The sequence below is a fragment of the Sus scrofa genome, chromosome 5 (genome assembly GCF_054392235.1).
Source record: "Sus scrofa isolate SSC_HxYL_T2T_F1_AM1 chromosome 5, Sscrofa_HxYL_maternal_Yorkshire_Landrace_v2.0, whole genome shotgun sequence".
Taxonomy (NCBI): Eukaryota; Metazoa; Chordata; class Mammalia; order Artiodactyla; family Suidae; genus Sus; species Sus scrofa.
Genome location: NC_139387.1, coordinates 74,375,829 through 74,400,359, shown reverse-complemented (window position 1 = coordinate 74,400,359; position 24,531 = coordinate 74,375,829). Strand labels below are relative to the sequence as shown.

Genomic DNA, 24,531 nt, shown 5'->3' with positions numbered 1-24,531 from the left:
TGATTTCATTCCTGGTAAGAGTTCTCTTCCTGGCGCTCAACTACTGCCTTTTCTCTGTGTCCTTACTGGTGGAAAGAGAGGGTATGTCTTCTCATAAAGGCTGTAATCCCATCATGAGATTACTTATGAACTCATCTGACCCTAATTTACCTCCAAAAGCCTCAGCCCCAAGTACTGTCACATTGGGGGTTGGGGTTTTAAAACATTAAATTGCGAGGGACACATTCAGTCTATAATATAAGTGGAAACCCATCTCTTCTCTGTTATTGATGGGAACCATATGCTGCAGCCAGCAAGTCACTGCAACATTCTCATCAGAAAAGAAAATTCAGGAGTTCCCTGGTTGACTAGTGGTTAAGGATCTAGTGTTGTCACTGCTGTGACTTGGGTTCAGTCCCTGGCCTGGGAACTTCCACATGATGCAGGCATGGCCAAAAAGAAAAGAAAAAGAAAGAAACAAAGAAAATTAAGACTATTAGGAAGAGAGTAACTTTGCCATATTTGGCAAATAGAAACAAACACTTACTTAAGCACCCACGACATATGGATGTTCCCAGGCTAGGGGTCGAATCAGAGCTGTAGCTGTTGGCCTGCACCACAGCCACAGCCAATCCAGATCCAAGCCTCATCTGAGACCTATGCCACAGCTCACAGCAACGCTGGATCCTTGACCCACTGAGCAAAGCCAGGGATTGAACTTGAGTCCTCATGGATACTAGCCAGGTTCGTTTCTGTGCACCACAATAGGAACTCCTGGCTTGCTGTATTTTTATCTGGCAACCCTGAAAGAGAGGAGCCAAGAATTTTGAGACAAGCCAATGGGCTCCAGGAGCTACTACTACAGGATCTCTGGACTGACACTTCCTTTATATATTTAACTTTTATTTATTTATTATTTTTTTTATTATTATTTTCCCACTGTACAGCAAGGGGGTCAGGTCATCCTTAGATGTATACATTGCAGTTACAGTTTTTTCCCCCACCCTTTCTTCTGTTGCGACATGAGTATCTAGACATAGTTCTCAATGTATATATTTAACTTTTAAATGTCTCTTTTTTTAAAAGTCTAGCTATTTTTTCTTGTAGAAACAAAATTTTAACATAAAATTTGCCTTTTTAAACTTTTTTTTTTTTTTTTTTTTTTTTTTTTTTTTTTTTAAGGGCCGCACCTGCAGCATGTGGAAGTTCCCAGGCTAGGGGTTGAATTGGAGCCACAGCCACAGCAACTCAGGGTCCAAGCCCAGTCTGTGCCCTACACCACAGCTCATGGCAACACCAGATCCTTAACCCACTGAGCGAGGCCAGGGATCGAACTTGCAAACTCATGATTGCTAGTCGGATTCTTTCCACTGTGCCACAACAGGAACTTCTTTAACCATTTTTAAGTGGCATTACATACATCGTGGTGCAATCATCACCACTACCAATCTCCAGAATTTTTTCATCATCCCAAACTGACATGTTAAAGAAAACCAGAGTCGCACAGTAATAAAGCAGTAAAAGCAGATTTTACTCAGGACTTTGCAACAGGGGGGAAAAAGGTAAGTATAGAACCGGGGTCAAGTCCAAATACAGCATGGACAAGTGGCAACTTCTAGCCAAGGAGGTGGGGGGGATTATTAAGAGGGTAGGGTAATTCTTAGCTAGGATTCTTGCTGCAAGCGGGCAGGTCAGGAATGGGACATCACCTAGGGACAGCGGTGGGGGCATAGGGAATTTGGTCAGACACCAGGTTGGTCTGCTAGAGAGGCGTTGAGGGGGGTGACTCTGGCTAAAGTGAGTAACAGGAGTCTCACAAAACTGGGCGACTCAAGAGCAGGTCTAGTAGAGAAGAGGACTCGGAAGAGCCTGATTAAAGTGTGGTCAAGCAGATACTGTCACCAACTCTATCCGTTAAACAATAACTCTCTCCATCGTTCTGGTTCTGTTCGGATCTGATGGTTCAGGGCACCTCGCATAAGTACACACATAAGTGTACCCCATTTGTCTTCCTGCGGCCTGCTTGTACTTTATACACGAGGGCGGGAACTGGGCGGGCTCTGGGCGGGAGCTCCGCCCGCGGAGGCCAAGACCTGAAAATCTGGGCTGAACGAGTCAGTCAAGCGGGTCGCCCAGGAAAGGGGGCGGGGGCAGAGCGGGGGCGGGGCCGCGCGGGGCGGGGCGGGGCTGCGCAGGGGCGGGGCCGCGCGGGGGTCGCACCCGGCGGGCAGTCAGGCGGAGCTGCTGGGCCGGCGGAGTGTCTGGCCTTAGGGAGCCAGGCGCCGGCTGGCGGCTCCAGGCCAAGAGCGGCGGCGCGAAGCGGGCGGAACTGGCGTCTCTAGGCGGGGCCAGAACTCTGGGCCGGGAGCGTCGGGGAGGCGGAGCGGGAGGCGCCGGGGCCCGGCGGGCGGTGCGCAGGTGAGGGCACGGGCCTGGCCGGGGCGCGCGGGGCGGGGGCGGGGACGGGACGCGGAGGGGACCCGAGGAGCCAGGAGCAGGAGCGGCTTTGGGAGGCTCAGGTCGAGCCGCGAGCTGAACGGCGAGCCCGGGCCCGGTGACTTCCGCCTCGGCCGCTGGCTGGTTGCCCGCCCGGAGGGGCCGGCCTGGGCCTCCGTAGGCGGGCCCGTGCCCTCCGCACCCGGGCCCTGGGCGCCAATCCTCCGCCCGCCCGCGCTTCCCGGGGAGCCCCTGTCGGTTCTCAGGGAGGATCCGGCTCCAGCATACACTTCCTGGGTCCTGGCCCGGTCCTTCGGGCCTGCCCACCTCCACCCCGGGTCTCTGCACTGGATGCTTAGACCCTCTCTTTGCGGCCAGCGCTCCGGCCCCTGGTTGACTCCACACCTGCTTGGGTCCCGATTGCCTGCAGCCAAGCCAGGTGTCAGGGAGGGGTCCTGAGCACTTCCACAGTTATAAACAGCATTGTGAGACAGGGGTATACTGTATGTTCACTTCCCTGGGAGAAGCCACAGGTCTTAGTTTTTAGGGAGCCACCAGATTCCCTAAGGTATGAGTCGCATATGTGACTTTAAAAGGAAATGGTGAAATTAAGTAATACATTGTATTTAGCCCACTATATTTAAAATGTCATTTCAGCAGGTAATCAATATTTAAATTTTAATGAGATTTTTTTTCTTTTTTTTTTGCTACTAAGCCTGAAATTCAGTGTATATTTTACACTTAAACTACATCTTGGTTCTGACTAGCCCATTTCAAGTGCTGACTAGCCCATGGAGCTAGTGGCTGCTGTATCGGATGACGGTATCTAAGGATTTCATTCTTGGTCTGCAGGCTCAAGTCCAGACTCCTTGCTGTGGTACTCAGTGTTTTTCACAGTCTGGCCTCTCTTTCTTTTCCTGCTACTTGCCGAAGGATGGTTTCATCCTCACTGCCCAAACCACTTGCCCTTCCCCTGCGCATCTTTGTTCAACGGTCCTTTCCACCTGGGGTGCTCTCCCTGGGCCTGGTCGGGAGGGTACAGCTTCTGCTGAGAGCTTTTCCTGACTCCTCTGACCTCAGGAGAGATTTATTCCTCAGTGTTCCCTAGTGTTGGATTAGAGCACTTATCACCTGCTGTTTAATTGTTTTCCAGGCTGTCTTCACAGCTAGTATGGCATCCTAATCATCTTTGTTCATCTTTGTTGTGATCTTGGCTGGCACCTAATAGCTGATCAGCACTTGTTAGCAGACAGAATGAATGAACCACTAATTACTTGTACTCGGTTTCTTAGCAGACCTGCTGCTTCTTTGGGTAGGAGATTTGTGCTACCACCATGAGTGTGTTTGTGTGTGTGTGTGTGTGTGTGTGTACACACGGGGTGTGGTGACTAACCATGAGGAATGTGTGTCAAGATGTGCAGAGAAAGTACCTTCTGCCTTTTACTCTGTCTTACAGATGGGGAAACTATGTTAAGCTCTGTACCTCAGTTTCCCCATCTGTAAGATGTGAATCAGTGTAAATGCAAGGGGGTGGGGTGGGGATTTTTTAAAGGAGTGTGAGTTCCCAGAGGGTTCCCAGAGGGTTAGGGTCCTCAGACGGTTTGGGATCAGCTGGCTCCACTTTGGTCATTGATAAGGAGTTACCCCTGCCTGGGCCCTGATGAGGCTTCTAGCAGGTTCAGGTCTGGGGAGCTGAGGAGCTAACTGCTGGAGGAAAACCATCTCAGATCAGGAAAAGTGCTGGCCTGGGGAGAGCAGGAGAGAAGCTGTGTAGAAGGAAGGGTGGGGGACGCCAACAGAGGGAGCAAAGGAGGAAGCTCTCGCTTGCTGAGGGTGTTGGTGGGAGACTTTGAAATATCCACTTCTCAGAGGGCAGTGCTGTTCTCAGTCTGTAGGATGAGAAATGGAAAGAATTAGTCAGAGAAGGCAAGCAGCTTACCTCATGCCCCACAGCACTTGAAGCTCAAATGAAGTCTCCTAAACTCTCCCTGCCACGCTTACCCAGCCCCACCCACACCTCTGTTGCAACCAGGGGCCCCAACCTGGCACCTAGAAGGGGTCTGGGGCAGAGTGCCAGGCCTGATTAATGTCTTCCTCCCTGTCTTCTACTGAGGGGCTGTGATTAGGCCTATTTATAGGGGTTTGGTGCCTTAATATTCTGCCGGTTGCCTCTCTTGCCAATCAAATCAGTGCCGACTGCAGTGTGATTGCTGCTTTGGTGGCACCAGGGAGCGGAGTTAATTAAACCCGGTATAAATAGACTGACTCTGCCCTCCTCTTGCAGTTGGAAGGAGTGTTTTTCCTTCCTGTCCCCCGCCCCCACCTGCCCCTCCTTCCTCCTGGCCCCCCTTAGCTCTGGCCTGGGAGAGCAGAGCCCCAACATCCCCATGCCTGGATTCTCCAGCCACTGCCTGTCCTATCTCAGGAGCGGGTTCTCGGGCCAGAGTGAGAAGAACCCAGGAGTCCAGGTTTTCTGTGCTCTTCCAGACCCGGGGAGCATCTGACAGTTGATGCAGGAAGTTAGGAAACAGTCCCCCCCGCCCCACACCCCAAATCCATTGCTCTCTTCTCTCTGCAACCAGGGTTACTTTTTTGTTCATCCAGGCCTGGGAGGTTGAAGGGAGAGGAGGGAGGGAAGGGTACCTAGCCAGGTACCAAGCACCTCCTGGCAGCCCCTCAGTGTCGCACCTCTGAGTGCCTCTCATCAGTCTCCGGTCCTGACCAGTTTCACCCCCTCATTCACCCAACAGAACACCTGCTCCCCTGAGCTCTCAGCCTCTCACCAGACTGAACCTGTGCAGACCGTTGGGTGGGGGGCTGTGTGCTCTTCCCCTGGCACCTTGCTCTGTGGTGGGCGGATGGGGGTGAATGTGGGGCAGTCCTAATGCTCAGTTTCCACCCCCAGGCACCATGACCCCCACGGGGACCCAGCATTCATTGGCCGGTCAGACCTACACAGTCCCCCTCATACAGCCAGACCTGCGGCGAGAGGAGGCCATCCAGCAGGTGGCGGATGCCCTCCAGTACCTCCAGAAGGTCTCCGGAGACATCTTTAGCAGGTGAGTGCTGCTACCACCCTTACCTGACCAGGGCTGCCCCCACGCTGGACCGTCATGTCTCCAGTCCCAGGAATGCGCCCCTTTTGGTGATTCTTAGTTCCGAGGGGGACCCAGCTGGCCTCCATGTGTCCAAGGGGCCCAGCTGGGTGCCTAGCTTAGAACTTTTTGTCCTAAGAGCTCACTATATACTGTCCTGAAGAACCTGTGGGTTCCCTGGGGATCCACAGGTCTCCCACCTCAGGCTCTTCCTCCCACTGGGGGGCTCCGTTCCTTCACTTATCCCTACAGTCAGCAAAAGTTTCTCCAACACCTCTTGTGTGCTACTCTCTCTTTTTTTGACTTAAGTTTGTATTTTTAAAAAGTTTTTATTATACTTGATTTACAATGTTCTATCAATTTCTGCTGTACAGCAAAGTGACCCAGTTATACATATATATATATATACATTCTTTTTTTCACATTATTCTCCATCATGTACCATCACACGTGACTAGATATAGTTCCCTGTGCTATACAGCAAAATCTCATTGCTTATTCACTCCAAATGCAGTCGTTTGCATCTACTAACCCCAGACTCCCAGTCAGTCCCTCCCGCTCGCTCCCTTTCCCTCTCTGCAACCACAGGTCTGTTCTCCATGTCCGTGAGTTTGTTTCTTTTCTTTAGGTAGGTTCAATTGTGCTGTATATTAGATTCCAGATATAAGTGATATGGTATTTGTCTTTCTCCTTCTGACTTACTTCACTTAGTATGAGACTCTAGTTCCATCCATGTTGCTGCAAATGGCATTATTTTGTTCTTTTTTATGGCTGAGTAGTGTTCCATTGTGTATATGTGCCACTTCTTAACCCCTTCATCTGTCATTAGACATTTAGGTTGTTTTCATGTCTTGGCTATTGTGAATAGTGCTGCAGTGAACATAGGGGTGCATGTATCTTTTTCAGTGAAAGCTTTGTCTGCATATATGCCCAGGAGTGGGATTGCTGGATCATATGGTAGTTCTGTGTTTAGTTTCCTGAACATACTGTTTTCCATGGTGGTTGTACCAATTGACATTCCCACCAACTGTGTAGGAGGGTTCCCTTTTCTCCACACCCCCTCCAGCATTTGTTATTTGTGGACTTGTTAATGATGGCCATTCTGACAGGTGTGAGGTGGGACCTCAGTGTAGTTTTGATTTGCATTTCTCTACTAATTAGTGATGTTGAGCCTTTTTTCATGTGCCTGTTGGCCAGCCATATGTCTTTGGAGAAATGTCTATTTAGGTCTTCCGCCCCTTTTTCAATTGGGTTGTTTGTTTTTTGCCGTTGAGTTGTATGGGTTGTTTGTGTATTTTGGAAATTAAGCCCTTGTCTGTTGCCTTGTTTGAGACTATTTTCTCCCATTCCGTAGGTGGTCTTTTTGGTTTTTTTATGGTTTCCTTTGCTGTGCACAAGCTTGTCAGTTTGATTAGGTCCCATTGGTTTATCTTCGTTTTTATTTCTATTGCTTTGGGTGTGCTACTCTCTTCAGTTACAGCAACGAATAAGGCAGCCTCCCTGCCTGACTGGAAGATACACTCCAGCGGCAGAGACAGGCTTTCCTGGATCCATTGTGGATGAGTTAATTGTAGTTGTGATAAGACTTACTTTTGCTGTTTTTACAGCAACTAATATTTGCAGGACATTAACCATGTGCCACTCATCCAGCCTTCCCAGCAGTTTTGGGAAGAGGGCCTGTGGTTGTTTCCATTTGTCGTAGATAAGGAAACTGAAGCAGAAAGGCCAGGAGACTTACCTGAGTGGCAGAGCCAGGGGTCACCCTGGGGCCTGGGGCTGCAGGGCTCTGGAATTACCACTGTCTCTGTGCTGACAGGAGGCCCGACACGATCTGCCCGGTCAGGTCAGGCATCTGTGAGGAAAAGCATTTACGGCAAAATCTGAACGGTGAGTGGGAGTCATCATGAGTGGGTAGGATGGGAGGAAGAACATTCCAGAAAGGAAGAAGGGCATGCGTTCCAGCTCCGAGGTGGGGGCCTGAGTGGAAGCCAGGGTGGCTGGAGCACGAGACTTCATGAGGCTGGCGAGGTCAGCAACGATTTCGTGCAGGGTGCGGTGGCTGTTTGTTCCACCCATGCTGATCCAGCACAGCCCTCAGGCTATTGTGGTTTGTCCCCCAATGTTTATTGAACCTGAGTGCATGGTTTTTGCTGCTTCTTGCAAAAGTCTCCGGTTTGTTGTGTATGCGGGTCCTTACCTTTCTCTGACCATGAGCTGAGATGGGCTTAGACCTTCTGCTTCCCGGGCGCCCACATCATACCTCCCCCAGGCTGGAGTGTTTGACTGCCTGAGTCAGTCCCTCTCCTGGCCAGGTCTCCCGCAGCCTCCCCTGCTTGGAGCCCAGACCAGGAACCCCCATCGCTGCAGCACCGTTTCCTCCTCCACCTGCTGGAACTCCGCCGGGGCCGGGGGGGGAGACAGGAAATGGGATCATTGTCTCCAGTTGGACACAGACCAGACATCCATGCTCTTGCCTCCTCTGCCTCTGAGCTGCCCGCTGATGCCCCTGTGCCCCGGGCCCATCAGGATGTAACTGTGACAGGGCGGTGCCAGCCGTGGTTAAGGGGGTTGCCTCTGGAGCAGGCTTCCTGGGCTCCAGTCTGGCTTCCCCATTTGCTTGCTCTGCAACCTTGGGCAAGTTGCTTACCTGTCTAAGCCTCAGGGTTCCCGTCGACAAAGTGGTGATAATGGTGGTACCTTCCTCTGAGGACTGTTGTTAAGGTTAAATGAGTTGAAACATGCGAAGGAAGGAGTTGAGGTGCCGTGTCTGTAGTAGGCGTTCAGTGATGTTCCGTCTTATCGTCCGGTGATGTCATCTCTGCTCACGTGCTGCCTGTGCCGGCCTCCCTTAACCTGCGATCATCGGTAACAGAAAGCGTTAGGTGCCCGCTTTGTGCTCATTTTTGTGCTAATTATGCCCAGGGAACACGAGGCAAGAGGACACAGGCCTTGAAGAGCCATTAGTCCCAGATTATGGCCGCCCCCTGCCAGAAACAATCCATCAGACGTGTTTGTGTCTCCTCGGGGTTCCTGTAGTGGCACAGTGGTTAATGAACCCGACTAGTATCCATGAGGATGAGGGTTCAATCCCTGGCCTCGCATAGGATCCGACATTGCTCTGAGCTGTGGTGTAGGTCAGACGCAGCTGGGATCCTGCGCTGCTGTGGCTGTGGTGTAGGCCAGCAGCTACAGCTCTGATTCAGCCCCTAACCTGGGAACCTCCATATGCCGCGGGTGTGGCCCTAAAAAGACAAAAGATCAAAAAAAAAAAAAAAAAAAGAGAGAGAGAGAGAAAGAAACATCTGTGTTTCCTCACCAGAATGAAAACTCGCTCCATGTCTGTCTGCCTCCCTTTTGGTAGGGGGAGCATCGGCCATGTAGCATGCTTTCCGTTCCCTTCCTGGTGTTTGGCACCTGTAGACATTTTCATGTCCCCCCTGCCCCTGGGTGTGGCGAGCAGAGGGCAGGAAGGCCATCTCCCGGGTGGGAGTGGCAAGTAAGTTGAACATGGGTGAGGCCTCCCCCAGGGATGTAGCAGGCTCCTCTCACAGCCGGCTTCTGCCCGCTCCCACGGCCCATTGATCCCCCACAACGTGCCCAGCATTCAGGCCGAGGGGTCCTCCTGGTGTGTAGTGCCTGGTTCCTGTCCTCAGGTACGCCATGGCCTAGGTTGGGAAAGCGGCAGTCTGGGCTGATTGGGAATCACACAGCATGAACTGCGTGGGCTCCGAGGGATCTAGAGGAGAGAGAAGTGAGGAAGAATTGGCAGCATATTTATCAGTCAGAAGCCCTAAACCTATTTAAGCAAAAGTAACCACCCATCTCGTAGGCTCTGGAGCTGCAGGCTACATGTCGTCATCAGGACCTGGTTTTGCTTTCATCCCGTCCCTGCTTGCTGCTCTGGGTTGGTCCCTTCCCCAGACAGGCCTTTCTCTTGCAAGGTAGCCAGTAGGCCCAGATCTCGTGCTCAGGCCCAGGTCCAGGTCCAACAGGAAGAAGTGCTTCCCTCCGCAGCGGCGTCTCCTCGGAAGTCCCGCCCTCCCACTGGCCTGGAGCCAGGGGGCGCTGGGTGACACACTGCTGGCTCAGACCTTGGTCACCTGCCAAGGTTGCCCTTTGGCCCTGGGTTTAGCCTCATTTGAAGTGCGGGGCTGAGCCTGTGGGAGGCCCTACAGGCACCCCTTAGTGGTGTCCCCAAAGGAAACGGGCTGTTACTTGAATGAGGAGGAGGCAGATGCTGGAGAGGAAGAGCACCAGCCTGCTCCGCGGGTCAGGGGAGACCTCCTGACGGACGGGCACCAACAGGGCCACGCAGGACAGGTTCTGATTGGAGGTGAGGAACGCTGGCCCACAGCCCTCCCCTGGGGCCTAGGAATGGGCGCCAAGGGCCTGAGGCCTGACTGGAGGGTGGCCCACCTGGGCTGTGGGACCTGAGTCCGGCCAGCGCAGGGTACGCCTGCCCTTCTCGGGCAGCTCCTTCACTGCAGGATAGGGTGAAAGTGCTGGGACAGAAGAGTTTGGGGAAGGTTCATCAGAGAGCCGTCGAGGAGGGGAGCAGTGCTGAGGGGAAGAGGCTGCGGCCCAGGGAGCTGCAGCAGGGAGGGCAGATAAGGGACATTTCAAAGGGAGTAATGACAGGACATGGTGACAGATTGGGAATGAGGATGAAGGGAAGGGAGGAGCAGGGTGTGCCCCGCTCCTGCAGCCGTCCACAGCTCAGGCTCGGCGTTTTTCTGTTGTTATGGGCTTCTGTGGTGGGGACGTGACCCCAGCTTGGAATCCCTCCCCTTGAACGTGCTCCGCCGCCGGCAGAGGGGAGACGCTCTCTGTCGCCACCTCCCCCGCCCCAGGCCCGGCCCCTCGCCCCCCTTAGCCTCTGCCCGGTTCTGCAGCAGGTGAGCTCCTGGGCGATTAGCATTCTGAGCGCTTCCTTCCTCCTGCCCTGCCGCAGCGCAGCCTGCAGAGCCCGAGAGAGTGACGGGCACCTTGCAGGCGCCTGGAGCCGCTCCCCGCAGCCCCTCCCTGGCCCTTCCTCCTGCTTAGAGCTCCCGCCCTCACCGGCTGTGTCCCCCCGGGAAGGGCCAGTCCAGGAGATCTGCCCACACGACTTAGACGATAGGCAGGGGGGCTGCAGGAGGAGCGGGCGGAGGACGGGGCTGCTGTCACTTGCCCTTCTCGGCAGCCCCCGCCGGACCACTCTGCCTCGACAAAGCCTTTCCCTTCCTCCCTTCTTCCTTTCCTCCTCCCCACTCTTTCTCCCCATCAGCCCTTCCTCCCTTCTCCCCCTTCTCCCCCCTTCTCCCTGCTGATTGGCACCTGGTGCCTCTGAGGTTAGGGGACCTCAATCAGCTGCCTGCATAATTAGCAGATCATTCTTAATTACCCCAGGAGTGGAGAGGATAACAGGGGAGCAAGAGCGGTTCAGGTTGGGCTGAGGGCAGAGAGGCAGCCGTTAGGGCGGGGGAGGGAGGAGGGAGGGGGGTGTGAGGGAGGCCCCACACCCCAGCGGCTGGTGGGCCTGATGCTTGGAGTCGGGGCAGTCCCCGCAGGGTCCATGAGCCTACCTGGCATCATCAGACATCTTCCCAGAGGTAATGGGGGTCAGCCTTGGACAGGGACCCAGGTGCTGCCCTGGCCATCCTCCCCCTCCCTCGCCAGGGGGAGTGTGTCCCCTAGGTCCCTCCTTGACCTTGACGGGCCCCACGTTCCAGGCCCCAGCCAGGAGCCCTCTGCACTCCCCCCTCCGTGGTGCTTCCTTGCAGAGTCTCTTTCCTTTGGAACTTTCTTCTCTGTGTCCGCTTAGCACTGCCTGGAGCCCCTCACCCTCCCAGTCTGGGTGGTAAAGGCAAGTGTTGACCAGGTTCTTGAGATGTGTCGACACACAGGTCATGAGACATAGTCGCTCATTTTGACCTTTACAGCAATCCCGCAGGGTAGAAGTTACTATTCTTATTTTTGGCTGAAGAAGATAAGATGTAGTCTAGTTAAGTGACTTGCCCAAGGCCACACTGCCACTGTCCCCAGGCCTGTGGGACATTGTAGTTATTTACCTCCCCGATGGAGGCAGGTGTGTGCTGATGCTCCTCTGTCCCAGCTCTGAGCAGACTGACTGAGCCAGGTCCCTCCATGCCGGTGTCCCAGTGACAGGTGGTAGGGACGTGACGCCAGTGATGAGCCTGGAAACTGAACTGCCTTGAAGCCAGCCTCCAAGCCAGGGGGTCTAGATCAGGAACAGCAAACACCATGCCCCCTTGCCACCATCCCCACCTCGTGGTGGACTTTGCAAATCAGTCATGGCTCTTGGTCCCAGCCCCAACCCGGCCCAGCATGCCTTCCTAAACCACCCTCTAGACCATCACTGCCAGTCTTAGTGATGACACACAAATTGAAACCTCTTTCTCATCCTTGGTCTGAGATTAGGCGACTTGGGGACTTTGTCAACAAGCAGGCCATTACTTAGCCTTACAGACTCTTGGGTAAGAAAAGAGCTCTGGAAATCATGTCTTGCGTTCGCCTGTCCCACACAGCAATCTCCCCTGGAGCATCCCTGGCAGGGCATCCAGCTGGAATCTGGTTGCTTTGCACAGCGGTGCATCTATTTACTAGAAAATTCTTATGCAGAACTGAGTCCTGCCTCCTGTAACTCCTCCCACTGGCTCTAACACAGCTCCCTCTCTGGGGTGACAGAGTAATCACTTTTCCACCTGACAGCACTTGTGATCTTCTTGATATTTGAAGGGAATTAGCATATTCTCGAAGTCACCTCATCTTCAGCGAGAACATCCTCCAGTTATCTTGTCTGATGGGAGTTTCTCACTCACCATGGTTCTCACCACCCTCCTCTGGACGTTCATTAACTTGTCACTTTTTATCCAGCCAGTGTCTGTTCATATCAGGCACTGTCCCAGGTGCTGAATCCCAGAAATGCAGTGGGGATCAGACAGCCCAGAAGGGAATTCAGAGTTCTCTTAAAACATGGGCACAGCCATGGCTGAGGTGGTGTCTGGCATAGATGAGCTGCTTAATCCGGACCTCTGTGTCTGTAGCACCTGCAAGAGCATGGACAGTCCCTGTTATTGGAAGAAGGTGAGAGAGGGACAGGCAGCGCTGTGCTCTGAGATCTCATTGCCTCTCCAAGCTGCTTTACATGCTTTTAGCTCAGACGGAGCTTACAGGTAACCGAAGCCTCTGGCTCTTTTTTCCCCTGAGCTGCCGCTAACCCTCCATCCTCTGTGTTTGCGCACTTGACTTTTTAAACCTGAATGCTGGGCTTCACATTCATTCCTTATCAGTTTTGTGTTTTCTGTCGGCCTGGCCTTTCAAGATCATGTGAGTCTTTTTTTTTTTTTGCTTTTTAGGGCTGCACCCACAGCATATAGATGTTCCCAGGCTAGGGGTCAAATCAGCAGAGCTACAGCTGCCAGCCTACACCACAGCCACAGCAGTGCTGGATCTGAGCCGTGTCTGTGGCCTACACCACAGCTCATGGCAACGCCAGATCCCTAATCCACTGAGCGAGGCCAGGGCTCGAACCAGCATCCTCATGGATGTTGGTCGGATTCATAAACTGCTGCACCACGGCGGGAACTCCCCACATGAGCCTTGATTCCATCGTGCTGACGATTTTTGGCCCTCACTGTTGGATACCCCAGCATCAGCGAGCCGTACAGGGCCTGCCGAGACCTTCGTGCCAGGCTGAGATCAGTCCACTCTTCCACGGCACCTTTGGGTGCTGTTGTTCATCTGGCTCTGATTTTCCTCCTAAATGTGCCCCTCCAGCCCCCACAGCCCCATCTTGTCCACGGGATTTTGTGAGAGGCCATCAGAATCCTTGCTGACTCCAGCTACACTGTGTGCAAGGTTTTCCTGTGGGACCCTGGTCTAATAACCCTGTCAGACAAGAATTTAGAACAATGCTAGCCCCGGGGGATCTGCCTCTTCCATTTCTGAGTCCTCAGGACCCTCTATTTAATAAGCCATACCCAAAATTTGCCTGGGGTTGGCTCTTAAGCTTGATGTCTGTTGCTTTTGAGGAATCAGGTGGAGGCCCTGGAGCTGGCTTTGTCCATCTCCAGTTCTGATGCCCCCCCCACCCCACCCCCACGCCAACTTCAGGGGGAGCAGTTACATAACCATGAGGTTGCTTCAGCACTGGGCAGCGTGGGGCTGAGCCGGGCACGGAGGAAGCGGTTTGTGCTCAAGAACCCATTCACGGGGGGGAGACCGTTTTCCCCACTGGAAACACAGGGCTCGTACAGCTCGCTGGTTCTGCATCTCTCCTGGAAGGAAACTCTGCCTCTTCTCCTCTTTCTGTGTTGCTGCCCCACTCAGACTAGCCTGTCAAGGCAAACTGAGCTGGTTTGGGTGCCTGCTTGAAGCCCCTGTGTCCCTGAGCCCCCACGCACGAGGAGCCAGGAGTAATAAAGGAAACTTCATCAGGGGGTGGAGACCTCTGGGTTGTGAAATTGGCTGATCTGGTGGGTTTGCTGGGAGCCAAAACCTTATACAGTTGGTCGGGGTGGTTTGAGAAGGTCGACCCAGAGTCTTGACTGTTCAAACCTTTAAGGAAATCTTGGAGTTCACTGGCCATGTGGTCTCTGACCCTGGAGACCACGGGCCACCTGCCTGCCACCCGCGGTGCCCTCCCACCGTTCCCCAGGAACTGAGCCTGCAGCTCTGCCTCGTTTCTCTTCCCCCGCTGTGTCCTCACTCCTGCCCTGTACCTGAGGAGCTGTGACCGCTCTGTACATGGAACGCGGTGGCCACGGGCAGGGCTGGTGTTCCTGGAGGTGGGGAGCACCTGGCCAGAGGGCGCCCCGGCAGTGCGAGCCAGAGGGACCCTGCACGAGGACGACTGTGTTTTGCTGAATAACTCAGGGCGCAACAGAGACTCGTGTGCGCTCACCTTTGGGGTGCGGGGTGTTAGCAGTTCAGTAACTGCAGAGTGAGCCCTGCAGGTGCCAGCTGCCAGGCGCTGGGAATACAGAGAGAGCAGACCCCAGCCTAGGGGCGCACAGGCCAGAGAGCAAGGTATGTGGTGGCTCTGTGTGACAGTGGAGTCAGCTGGACAGTGGCAGGTGCAATTTTAGATTCCGTGCTTGGCCAGGCTTTGGTGAGGAGGGGTCAGTGAAGTCAAGGACCACCGTGTGGGTGTCTGGGAGGACAGCAGAGGCCTCAGGACGAGACTGCATCGGCTATTCAGGGAACAGCAGGGCACCGTGTTGCTGGAGCCCACCGATTTGGAGAGGAGGCTGGGGCAGCCCGTGGGCAGTCGACCTCAACATGCAGCCGGCGGTGAGGACCTGATTTTCCCAGCGCCAGTGATTGTGTGGGGGACAGTCCTGCGTGTACGGCTTAGCACTTGAATCAAGGCCCAGCCCTGCCTGTCACTTGCCTCACAGAGCCCTGGTTTCCTCCATGTGAGTCATGACAATTCTGCCTCTGCTCACCTCTCCCTGAGACTGAAAACTCCAGCAGGCAGGGGCCACGTCCCTTCAGATGGCACATGCAGGTGCCAGCATGGGGCTAGGGTGGTGGCCCATTCCTGCCCAGACTCCAAGCAACTTAATACAATAGAAGAAAACCTTCCCAGGGCCTTCAGTTTGGATGGTGCTGGTCCCCGGGCAGTTCCAAGCCGGCCCTGAGAAGCAGGTGTCGCTGGGCTTTAAGAGTCCTTGCCCGAGCTCCTGGCTGTGCAGGCCGGCCGTCAGCCACTGGAGGGGCGCGAGAGGCCCTGGGCCTTGGGGAGCAGCCTCCAGCCCCTTCGATCTCTTCCACGGCAGGATCTCCCAGCGAGTGGAGCTCAGCCGGCGTCAGCTGCAGGCCATTGGGGAGAGGGTCTCCTTAGCCCAGGCCAAGATTGAGAAGATCAAGGGCAGCAAGAAGGCCATTAAGGTAGCCCCAGTGGCTGGTGGGCAGTCCCAGAAATCCCACTCCCTACCTCCTCCCTAGGCCTCCGGAGTTGCCAGGTCTTACGTGCACTCCAGCCACACCTCAAGCCTTTCTCCTGCCCAGAGTCCCCCCATGCCTAACCTGGACCCCCCAAAGAAGTAATGTCCAGCTTCCCGTGTCCACAGGTGTTCTCCAGTGCCAAGTACCCAGCTCCAGAGCGCCTGCGGGAGTACGGTTCCATCTTCACGGGTGCCCAGGACCCTGGCCTGCAGAGGCGCCCCCGCCACAGGATCCAGAGCAAGCACCGCCCCCTGGATGAGCGGGCCCTGCAGGTCTTATGGGGGTGCCTGGATGTTGGGGAGGAACTGAGGCCCATCACAGGGTTCTGTCCCCCAAGAGGATTCTGACTGCAGTGGGCAGAGGTCCCTTTGGCCGGTCACTGAAACCCACCCCCACCCCCACCCCCCAGGAGAAGCTGAAGTACTTCCCCGTGTGTGTGAGCACCAAGCCGGAGCCTGAGGATGAGGCCGAGGAGGGGCTGGGGGGCCTGCCCAGCAACATCAGCTCCGTCAGCTCCTTACTGCTCTTCAACACCACCGAGAACTTGTACGGCGGGGGTGGGGGCTGCGGAGGGGTGGGCAGAGGCTGGCCTGGAGTAGTGAGGGCACTGATGTCGGGTGCGGTGGAAGCCAGGGAGCCAGGAGGCCCCTGACCAGTTGGGTTTGCCTTGTAAGGCCTGGGAGACGCCAGTACCAGCTCATGGCAGTCTTGATGGAGTCAGAAAGGTGATGAGGACCATGGGCTGAGAACAGGTGCTGGATCGTCTGCCTTCCACCCCACCTCTGTAGGTACAAGAAGTACGTCTTCCTGGATCCCCTGGCTGGTGCTGTCACAAAGACACATGTGATGCTGGGGGCAGAGACGGAGGAGAAGCTGTTCGATGCCCCTTTGTCCATCAGCAAGAGAGAGCAGCTGGAGCAGCAGGTGAAGAGTCGACGCTTCTTGGGTCGGCCGGGGGGCGGAGGCTTCGCCCTGCCAGCGCCGTCTAGGCCAGGGGTCTGATGAGCCCCTTACCCTGCCTGGCTGGGCGTGTGTGAGGCCCCTGCCCAGGACCAAACTGCAGCCCCCTTCCCCACAGCCCCCAACAGCCCGTCTATCCCACAGATGCCAGAGAACTACTTCTACGTGCCCGACTTGGGCCAAGTGCCTGAGATCGACGTACCATCCTACCTGCCTGACCTGCCGGGCGTGGCCGATGATCTCATGTACAGTGCAGACCTAGGCCCCGGCATCGCCCCATCGGCCCCTGGCACCATTCCAGAGCTGCCCACCTTCCACACGGAGGTGGCCGAGCCTTTCAAGCCAGGTGAGCTGAGAGCTGGGAATGGACTTGGGTGGGAGCCCCCTGCTTGGCCACTTTCTTGCCAAGGCTCCTCACACCTTTTGACACTCTGTCCCAGACCTAGAAGATGGGGTGCTGACGGCACCCCCACCCCCACCACCGCCTCCGCCCCCCCCAGCCCCGGCAGTGCTGGTCAGTGCTCCCCCACCCCCGCCCCCGCCCACGGCTCCTCCAGGACAGACCGCCAGGGAAGATGACAGCGGTGGCGGGTCTCCTTCAGGTAAGAGCAGTGCCAGGATGTGCGGGGTGGGGAGAGGGTTGCCTTTCTGAGAGGGCATCTCTAAATTCTGGATCCCTGGCAGGTTTTCTGTAGGTTTGGTTAAGTGGTCATACATTCTAGATTTGCAGAATAGTTCTAATTTCAAAATCTTGTTCCACTGGGTTCATAAAAGAGCGGTTTCAAACCTTGCCTCTGGAGCCCCGGAATTCTAACCTCCAGGGTACAGGGAGCCTGGGCAAGCGGGTCCTGGGCAGGGGTGGGGTGTCGCAGTCCCACTTAAACCAGTGGAGAAGGGGGTTGGTTACTAGAAAATTGTATTTCCCGGTCTAGCTCCACCCAGAAGTGGCACAAAAACCCTTTGTTAGCTTGTGAGTCAAGTTCAGCCTCAGCACATCCGTATCGCCAGGGTCCACGTGTGCAGCCTGGACGGGCCAGGCTCCACGCATGCGCACAGGCGGATGCGGTCAGCACCCAGGCCCTGCGCGGTCTCCCTCCTGAGCGCCGCTTTACCAGCTACTTCCTCCCAGCTACTCCCTCCAGAGTAGCCCACGGCCCACGGTTGCCTCTGGATGGCAGAACCTTAGGCTGGGCTGGCCCCCAGCGGCCCTGCCTGAGCAGCCTTTCTTCCCCGTGCCCTTCCCACCCCTAGTCCCCGTCCAGGGAGCGCCCAAGGAAGTGGTTGATCCCTCCAGTGGCCGGGCCACTCTGCTAGAGTCCATCCGCCAGGCTGGGGGCATCGGCAAGGCCAAGCTCCGCAGCGTCAAGGAGCGCAAGCTGGAGAAGAAGAAGCAGAAGGAGCAGGAGCAAGGTAGGGTCAGACCCACTGCAGGGCACTCACCCCACAGGCGCCAGTGGGGTGCTCTCTGCCCACCGCCCTGCTGTCCTCAGGGCATTGCAGGCAGCCCGGTGGCCCTCCCTAACAGCCTGGGCTCGGGCTCCTTTTGGTTTCGGACCCTGCCTAGTGGAATTTTCCCCTTAAGCCTGTTGGGGCCAGAGCCTTGACCGGCTCAAAGTACCGGAACCTTCTTGCACTCTGCCACTTGTCCAAGGAAATGGTCAGGGACCTGGCTCAGTCCTGCTTCTCCAAGTCTCTTGAGGCCCCGGATTACGTCAACTGTGACTCCCCAGCGCTGACATAAATGTCACACCTGGGCCCAAAGCAGCAGCACCCTGGGAGTCCACAGTCCTTTGAGTCCCAGCTCTGCTTCTGAGGTTTGCACTGTGATGCCAAGCCAATTGCCTTTCATCTCTGAGCCAGATTCCTCACCTCCCCATGGGACCGCTCATCTGTGCCTGCCTCATAGGGACTGTGGCTGTGCTGCTTCAAGGTGCACTTTTCTTATTAGCACTGACCAAAGCTCGACCAGCCGTGGTGACCTGGTGGGCACGGAGGGGCCGGTTGTGAGCTATGGTGACCTGGTGGCTTTTTAGGGACTGGGCTGGGTGTGCTGAAAGCACAGAAGACAAAGTGAGTCCTAAGGGGTTGCACAGGACCAGGTTCAGCCCAGCCTTGGTCCCTTCATCTCCCCCCGGGGCTTTCCCGTTGCAGCGAGAGCCACCAGCCAAGGCGGGGACCTGATGTCCGATCTCTTCAGCAAGCTGGCCATGAGGCGCAAAGGTAGGAGGCAGGACGCTGGCCGCCCCGGCTGAGGCTATGTCTTTTTCTGTCTTCAAGTCTCTAAGGCCAAGATGGCCCAGTGCCCATCCAGCCCCTCACCCCTGACCTGATCTTTGCCCTCCCAGGTATCTCTGGAAAAGGACCTGGGCCAGGGGCCAGCGAGGGGCCAGGAGGAGCCTTTGCCCGGATGTCAGACTCCATCCCACCTCTGCCACCCCCACAGCCCCCAGGAGAGGAGGACGAGGACGACTGGGAATCCTAAGGGCTCCCCCCCCCGCTGCCGTGCCCATGTGCAGAAGAGCCCAGCAGGCTCCTGGTGGGGAGAGGGGGGCATCTCAGGACAGAGACTCTGAGGGAAAAGAGTACAAGTATCAATAAAGAAGTGTGATGCAACAACTGAGCACGAACCAACAGTACACTTTTAATTAAGGAACTAATTATCCTATCTATTCTGTGTTTGCAGAATGCAGGCGTCCCTCCCAACGGGGCCTGTCCTGCTGCCCCTGGTCTCAGGCCGGGGGGCAGGAGAGGAGGTGCAGTCAGCAGTACAGCCGGATGGAAGGAGACTTCCACACAGGAAAAAATGTCTCAGTGACAGACACAGGGTCTCTAAAAATAGTCCCGCTGAGAGCCTAATGGCCCTGGGCAGACTCGCTGATGTCAGGGGACGAGGTGTCTTGGAGTCGGCTCAGGCGGCAGAGAGGGAGGGAGGTGCCACCGGCTCGGAGGGCCTGGAGGTGCCTGGAAGCTGCTGCTGGGGTGAGGGCAGGTTAGGACAGTGCTGCAGGGGGGAGGCAAAGCAGGCAGTTCCTGCCTGCCTGGGGCAAGGCGAGCTGAGATGGGCAGGAGAGCCCCAGGACACCAGGGGACAGAGTGGGGAACACTTAGTTTCCAGGAGAGAGTGGAAGCTCTAGAATAGCTCATTCTAGTGAGAAAGGGAGAGGTAGGAAGGGCTGGCTCCCTGTCACCTCGAAGAATGTGGAGACAAGAAACAAGCAAGAGCAGAGGTGCTGCAGCCCCCACGCCCCACAAAGGCTGGCCAGGCGTGGTGTGGGGAGCTGCCCAGGAAGGGCCGAGCCCACTGCTGCTTCAGGACCGGCCTCAGTTTCTCTGTTGGCTTTTCCACCTACTCCTGGATCCTGGCAGCCCACTGATCCAAGGGTACCACGCTCTCCTCCTCAGGAAGGAGCTCTGCAGACCAGGCCCCAGGCAGACAACACTTCACGCAGGCGGGTAAGGAGGGGCCTGGCCAGCAGGCGGTGGTGCGGCCAGCTGTCAGGAAGAGCCACGCTTCTCACGATGAAACTGGGGAGAGACGGAGACACCAGGTCTTGGGGTGGGAGGAGGTAGGGAAGAGGGTTGGTGAGCTTCTCGGGGAAGAGAAAGGCAGGACTACCTTTCGCAGAGCTGCAAAGGCAGGGCCAAAGGTGGCTTTGACCTCCACGCGGTCCCGGATCCAGGCGGGCAGCTTTGCCAGGATGGGTGGGCGGGCATAGCGCTGGTCCAGGAGCACGATGCTGGCAAAATCCTTCTGGTGCCTGATGGCCCTGCCTGGGTGGGAACCGGTTGGGGCTCCCAGGTGCACCTGCCCCCCCCCCCCCCCCGCTTCAGGACATCTCTACTGTGTCCCTGCCCTCTGCTCGGCCCTCAGGCGGGGAGACGGCAGGCAGAATCCCTTCTTCCTGTCACCTCGCTCTCCGGCCCTCCACCCAAGTATGCACCTGCCAGCCAGGGGCAGCCCAGGCTCACCTATGGACTGGTTGACGGCCTTCATGCACAGGTTCTCCACCAGCGCCTTCCCGGGGGCAGCCTGGCCTGGGGCTCTGGGCTGGGAGGGCAGAGATGACCTGTCACAGCTGTTTCTTGCCTCCTGCCTAGTGTGCTCTGCGACAGTGACACCAGGCTTTGGAGCGAGACCAGGGGCCTCGGGGGTACAACGCCAACAGCTGAGAGAACAGGTGGGGGGCATGGAGATGCATCGCATCCCTCTGGGGCAGCGCGGACGTCACAGCCGTGAGGCACCCTCTCTCCTTGTGCCCCAGGGCGCCGGAGGTACTCACGAGGGTCTGATCCAGGTAAGCCATCTTCTCCTGCAGCTCCGCAGACCTGATGTTGGGGTAGGGCATGCCCACCATGACCACACACCTGGGGTGGAGGTGCGTGTGAGCCCTGGCACCGGGAGTGATTCTCAAGGCCTCACCCTCACGGCAGTGTCCCCTGTTCCCTGCCACCTCGACAGGGTTTTCTAGGCTGAGACATCCTGACTAGACCACAGATTCGAGTCCTGGTAAAGTTGGGGTCTGCCTTGCTTTCCCCCTGGCCCCAAAGGGTCAAACCCAGAGTTGTCCCATCGATGCCCCCATACAGGGATCAGCCCTGGCACAGACTCAGAAGACACGAGACTACAGCTACCTGGAGCAAGGGGAGTGGGGGTCAGAGCCTCAGGAGACGTGAAGCCCCCCCCACTTACCGGCCAAGGCTGTCTGAGAAGTTGATGCCTTCACTCATCTTCCCTCCAACTACGGAGAGCAGCAGGGCCCCTGTCACCATGCCCTCAGCCTGGCCACAGTGCTGCAGAGCCAAAGTGCGGATGCCCATCTGAAGACGTCAGCTGCCCTCCCACCCTCCCCCAGTGCTACCCAAGGCCCAAGGTGCACACTCACCTTGATGCACCTGGAATACTCCTTCAGCACCTGCTCCACCTGATTTGCTCTCTTGGGCTCCTGAAATATCTGAAGGTAGACAGGTGATGTCTCCCAGAAAAGGGGTGCAGAATGCCTGGGTCTTGGATCCGCTCTTGGCTTTAACGTTTTCTAGACTGGGGCCTGGAGAAGCCCACAGGCTGTGAGGAAACCCTCTGGGTGGTTATCAGGGATCAGAGTCGGGTAAGGAGCCAGCAGCCCCCAGCACAAGCGGCCTGACCATCTGGTTCCACGGACACAGGAAACCCCAGGAGGGACTCAGCGCCATCACCCTCACACGTGGGAAGTCCAGCTGAGGGTCACCCACCTTCTTCCTGACAGCCAGGCGGGCCAGCAGGCCGCTCCTGTCCCAGTGGGCATGGACCTGGCGCTGGTATTCGTAGGAAGGGAAGAAACAGACCACCCCGCCTGGGACCACGTTGCACAGGTTACAGAGGATGCGTCCCGTCTCATCCATCTAGGGGGAGGGGCAAGGAGCCTTCAGGGAGCCCTCCTGATACCCCACCCAAAGCCCCGCTCAAACCAAGTACAGACCCCACAGTGACTGCGGTCAGGAGAAGGACCACGGCCAGATGGCTCCCCTGGGTACAGTATGCCACCCTCCCTCCCACACACCCAACTGACGCTCCTGGGGACTGGTGGTCTGACTGGCAGGCATGCCACCATGCTGGCACACCAGAGCTGAAACCCACAGCTAGCATACCACCAACTCTGCCCTTTTCCAACCCCCAGCATCCCAGCAGGCAGCTGGGGACCAAGCATCACCAAGGACAAATCCGGCACTGAAAACCCCAGGCACACTGCTGGAGCTGTGCCCCCACACCTGCATCCCTGCCTGGCCGGGGCCAAAAGAATCAAACAGCGAGAGGAGCACAAGGAGTGACGGGCTCGCTTGTGAGCTTCGCCCTAAAGAAACATACTTAGCAGAAGGGGCAAGGGGTACGGTGGCTCAGACCTTCCTTGGTAAACATCTGGATACTATTCATCCTGTGCCAGCTGCGATGGGAGACCCCAGGCCTGTATACCCAGGACTGGCCAGAGGGCCCCCAGCCCCAAGTCTCTCTCCTGCCCCCAAGGCTACGGCAGGCAGGCTGGTACTGACCATCTGTGGCAGCTCCCTCTTCTGGTATGTGAATTCCAGCTGCTGGTTGGCAGGCCCGCTGCAGATGACGAGGGGCAGGATGTTGTCTGGAGGGATCACGTGACCTGGCAAGACCCAGTGAGGCTGACCTGGAGTCTGGACTGTCCCGCCAGGTATTGTGCAGAAAGAGTACCCCCAACCTTGGCTTCCAGACTAGGAACAACTGTGCACAGCACCCACCCTCTGCCCCGTTTCCAGAGAACCAACTGGGCGATGCTCGAGCCTCTCCATACAGACGGAGAAAACACAGCATGAGAACCTGGAGACAGCGAGCTCGCAAGAGAGCTGGCAGAGGATGGAGCGCCCGACCCAAGGCCTCAGGCCCTGGGCCTGGTCACAGTATATGGCTGGACTATGGCAGGAGGCCGCCACCTGACGGCGTGGATCCTCACCACAGGAGAACTCCACCACGCGCTCAGCTTCCACCCCGGCACACGCCAGCAGCTGCTCCCGGAAGTCAGACACCTGCAGACCACAAGGCCAGCTCTGTCACCTCCCCAAGGCCCAGGCATGGGGGCCCCCACAGGGAGGGGGAGATGGAGGTCTGGGCTAGGAGGCAGCAAACACACAAGAGCAGAAAGAGGTGGAAGGAAAGGCTGGTAACAGATTAGCTAAAAGCAGAGAAAATCAACGATGCCCAGCATCAGCGGCCTCACTTAAACCACTTGCGGGAACAGCAAATTCGGCAATTTGGCACAGTGATTCTCAACCCTGGCTGGGCAACAAAATCACCATTTAGAGTTAAAAAAATACACATAGGGAGTTCCCGTTGTGGCTCGGTGGTTAACGAACCCGACTAGCATCCACGGGGACGCCAGTTCAATCCCTGGCCTCACTCAGTGGGTTAAGGATCGGGTGTTGCCCTGAGCTGTGGTATAGGTCGCAGACGCAGCTCAGATCCTGCGTTGCTGTGGCTCTGGCCTAGGCTGGCGACTACAGCTCTGATTCGACCCCTAGCCTGGGAACCTCCATATCCACAGGTGGGGCCCTAAAAAGACAAAAAGGGAAAAACAAAAAAATACATATACATGGTTAGGCCCCAGCAAACTACTGAATAAGAAGCTCTATGCAAAGACATATGCATCGTATTTTTACTCTTAAGAGCACCAGGTTTTTCACCCATCAAACTGGCACAAGTCCCAAAGGCTGACTACTCTGTGGAGAAACAGGCATTCCCACATTGCTGGTGGGATACAGAACAGCACAACTCCTGTGGCTGGGGAATTTGACAATGTTTAATTTAGCAAAATTAGACATATTTACTTTTTAACCCACAATCCCCTATCTAGGTGTCTCCCCTAAAGTAACAGCTTCACAAACCAAGTATCACATGCACGAGGACAGTTCTTGTGAAGTTATTTGTAATGGTCTACATTTCAGAAAGGGACGGACTAAAGAAGCTCCCTCCACCCAAGAGAGAACCATGCAGCCCAAAGACCACCTTGTGAGCTAAGGATCCCCAGAACATGCTGGTAAGGGGTTCCTGTTGTGGCTCAGCAGTAAAGAACCCACATAGTATCCATGAGGATGAGGGTTTAATCCCTGGCCTCGGTCAGTGGGTTAGGGATCTGGCGTTGCTGTGAGCTGCAGTGTAGGTCACAGACGTAGCTTGGATCCGGCGCTGCTGTGGCTGTGGCTGGCAGCTGTAGCTCTGATTCGATCCCTCGCCTGGGAACGTCCATATGCCGCCGGTGCAGCCCTAAAAAGCAAAAAACAAAAAAAAGAACATGCTGATAAATCAACACTGATTATGCTACATAGGTCTTGTATATAGTTTATGGGTGTTGACATATTTTTAAAAATACAATCAAGAAAGGAAAAAGGAAAACTGTAAAGCTGAAAACTGAAACAAAGAAAGCTTAGCTACCTATCAAACTCAGACAGTAACCACAAGTGACTTTATATCCCCAGGGCCCACACATTTTTAGTGGGGTATTTATACTCTGAGGGCAAGAACAAATGCATGTAAATGAATTCAATTAGTTTACTGGTAGAATATTCATATAATTTTGAAACTCTTATGTATATTGTAGGATAGAGCAAATAA

At 55.8% G+C, this 24,531-nt stretch overlaps 2 protein-coding genes across 58 annotated transcripts in view; one reads left to right on the top strand and one right to left on the bottom strand.

The window, feature by feature from the left end:
- The first annotated feature begins 2,041 nt into the window (after nucleotides 1-2,041).
- Nucleotides 2,042-24,306, top strand: WASHC1 (WASH complex subunit 1). 8 transcript variants are annotated; one of them, XM_085024553.1, is made up of 14 exons: nucleotides 2,185-2,397; nucleotides 5,321-5,474; nucleotides 15,293-15,404; nucleotides 15,587-15,733; nucleotides 15,871-16,007; nucleotides 16,250-16,385; nucleotides 16,566-16,767; nucleotides 16,862-17,023; nucleotides 17,673-17,831; nucleotides 18,573-18,641; nucleotides 18,767-20,716; nucleotides 21,009-21,928; nucleotides 22,076-22,597; nucleotides 22,683-24,306. In XM_085024553.1, the coding sequence occupies exons 2-11, from the start codon at nucleotides 5,326-5,328 to the stop codon at nucleotides 18,901-18,903; spliced, it is 1,410 nt and encodes a 469-aa protein (XP_084880679.1). In that variant the 5' UTR covers nucleotides 2,185-2,397; nucleotides 5,321-5,325; the 3' UTR covers nucleotides 18,904-20,716; nucleotides 21,009-21,928; nucleotides 22,076-22,597; nucleotides 22,683-24,306.
- DDX11 (DEAD/H-box helicase 11) overlaps nucleotides 19,039-24,531 on the bottom strand; it is a 36,621-nt gene continuing 31,128 nt past the window's right edge. For 19 of the 50 annotated variants that reach the window (XM_084956944.1, XM_084956943.1, XM_021092468.2 and 16 more), the window contains 9 exons: nucleotides 22,877-22,949; nucleotides 22,446-22,549; nucleotides 21,651-21,800; nucleotides 21,305-21,373; nucleotides 21,112-21,212; nucleotides 20,702-20,786; nucleotides 20,391-20,469; nucleotides 20,038-20,192; nucleotides 19,039-19,946 (listed from right to left, as the gene is read on the bottom strand). In XM_084956944.1, the coding sequence (XP_084813070.1) occupies nucleotides 19,917-19,946; nucleotides 20,038-20,192; nucleotides 20,391-20,469; nucleotides 20,702-20,786; nucleotides 21,112-21,212; nucleotides 21,305-21,373; nucleotides 21,651-21,800; nucleotides 22,446-22,549; nucleotides 22,877-22,949 (846 nt within the window). In that variant the 3' untranslated portion in view covers nucleotides 19,039-19,916. Of the gene's footprint in view, nucleotides 19,947-20,037; nucleotides 20,193-20,390; nucleotides 20,588-20,701; nucleotides 20,787-21,111; nucleotides 21,213-21,304; nucleotides 21,484-21,650; nucleotides 21,801-22,445; nucleotides 22,550-22,876; nucleotides 22,950-24,531 lie in introns of all 50 variants that reach the window. The other 31 variants (XR_014803975.1, XR_014803965.1, XR_014803976.1 and 28 more) reach the window with 9 other exon arrangements.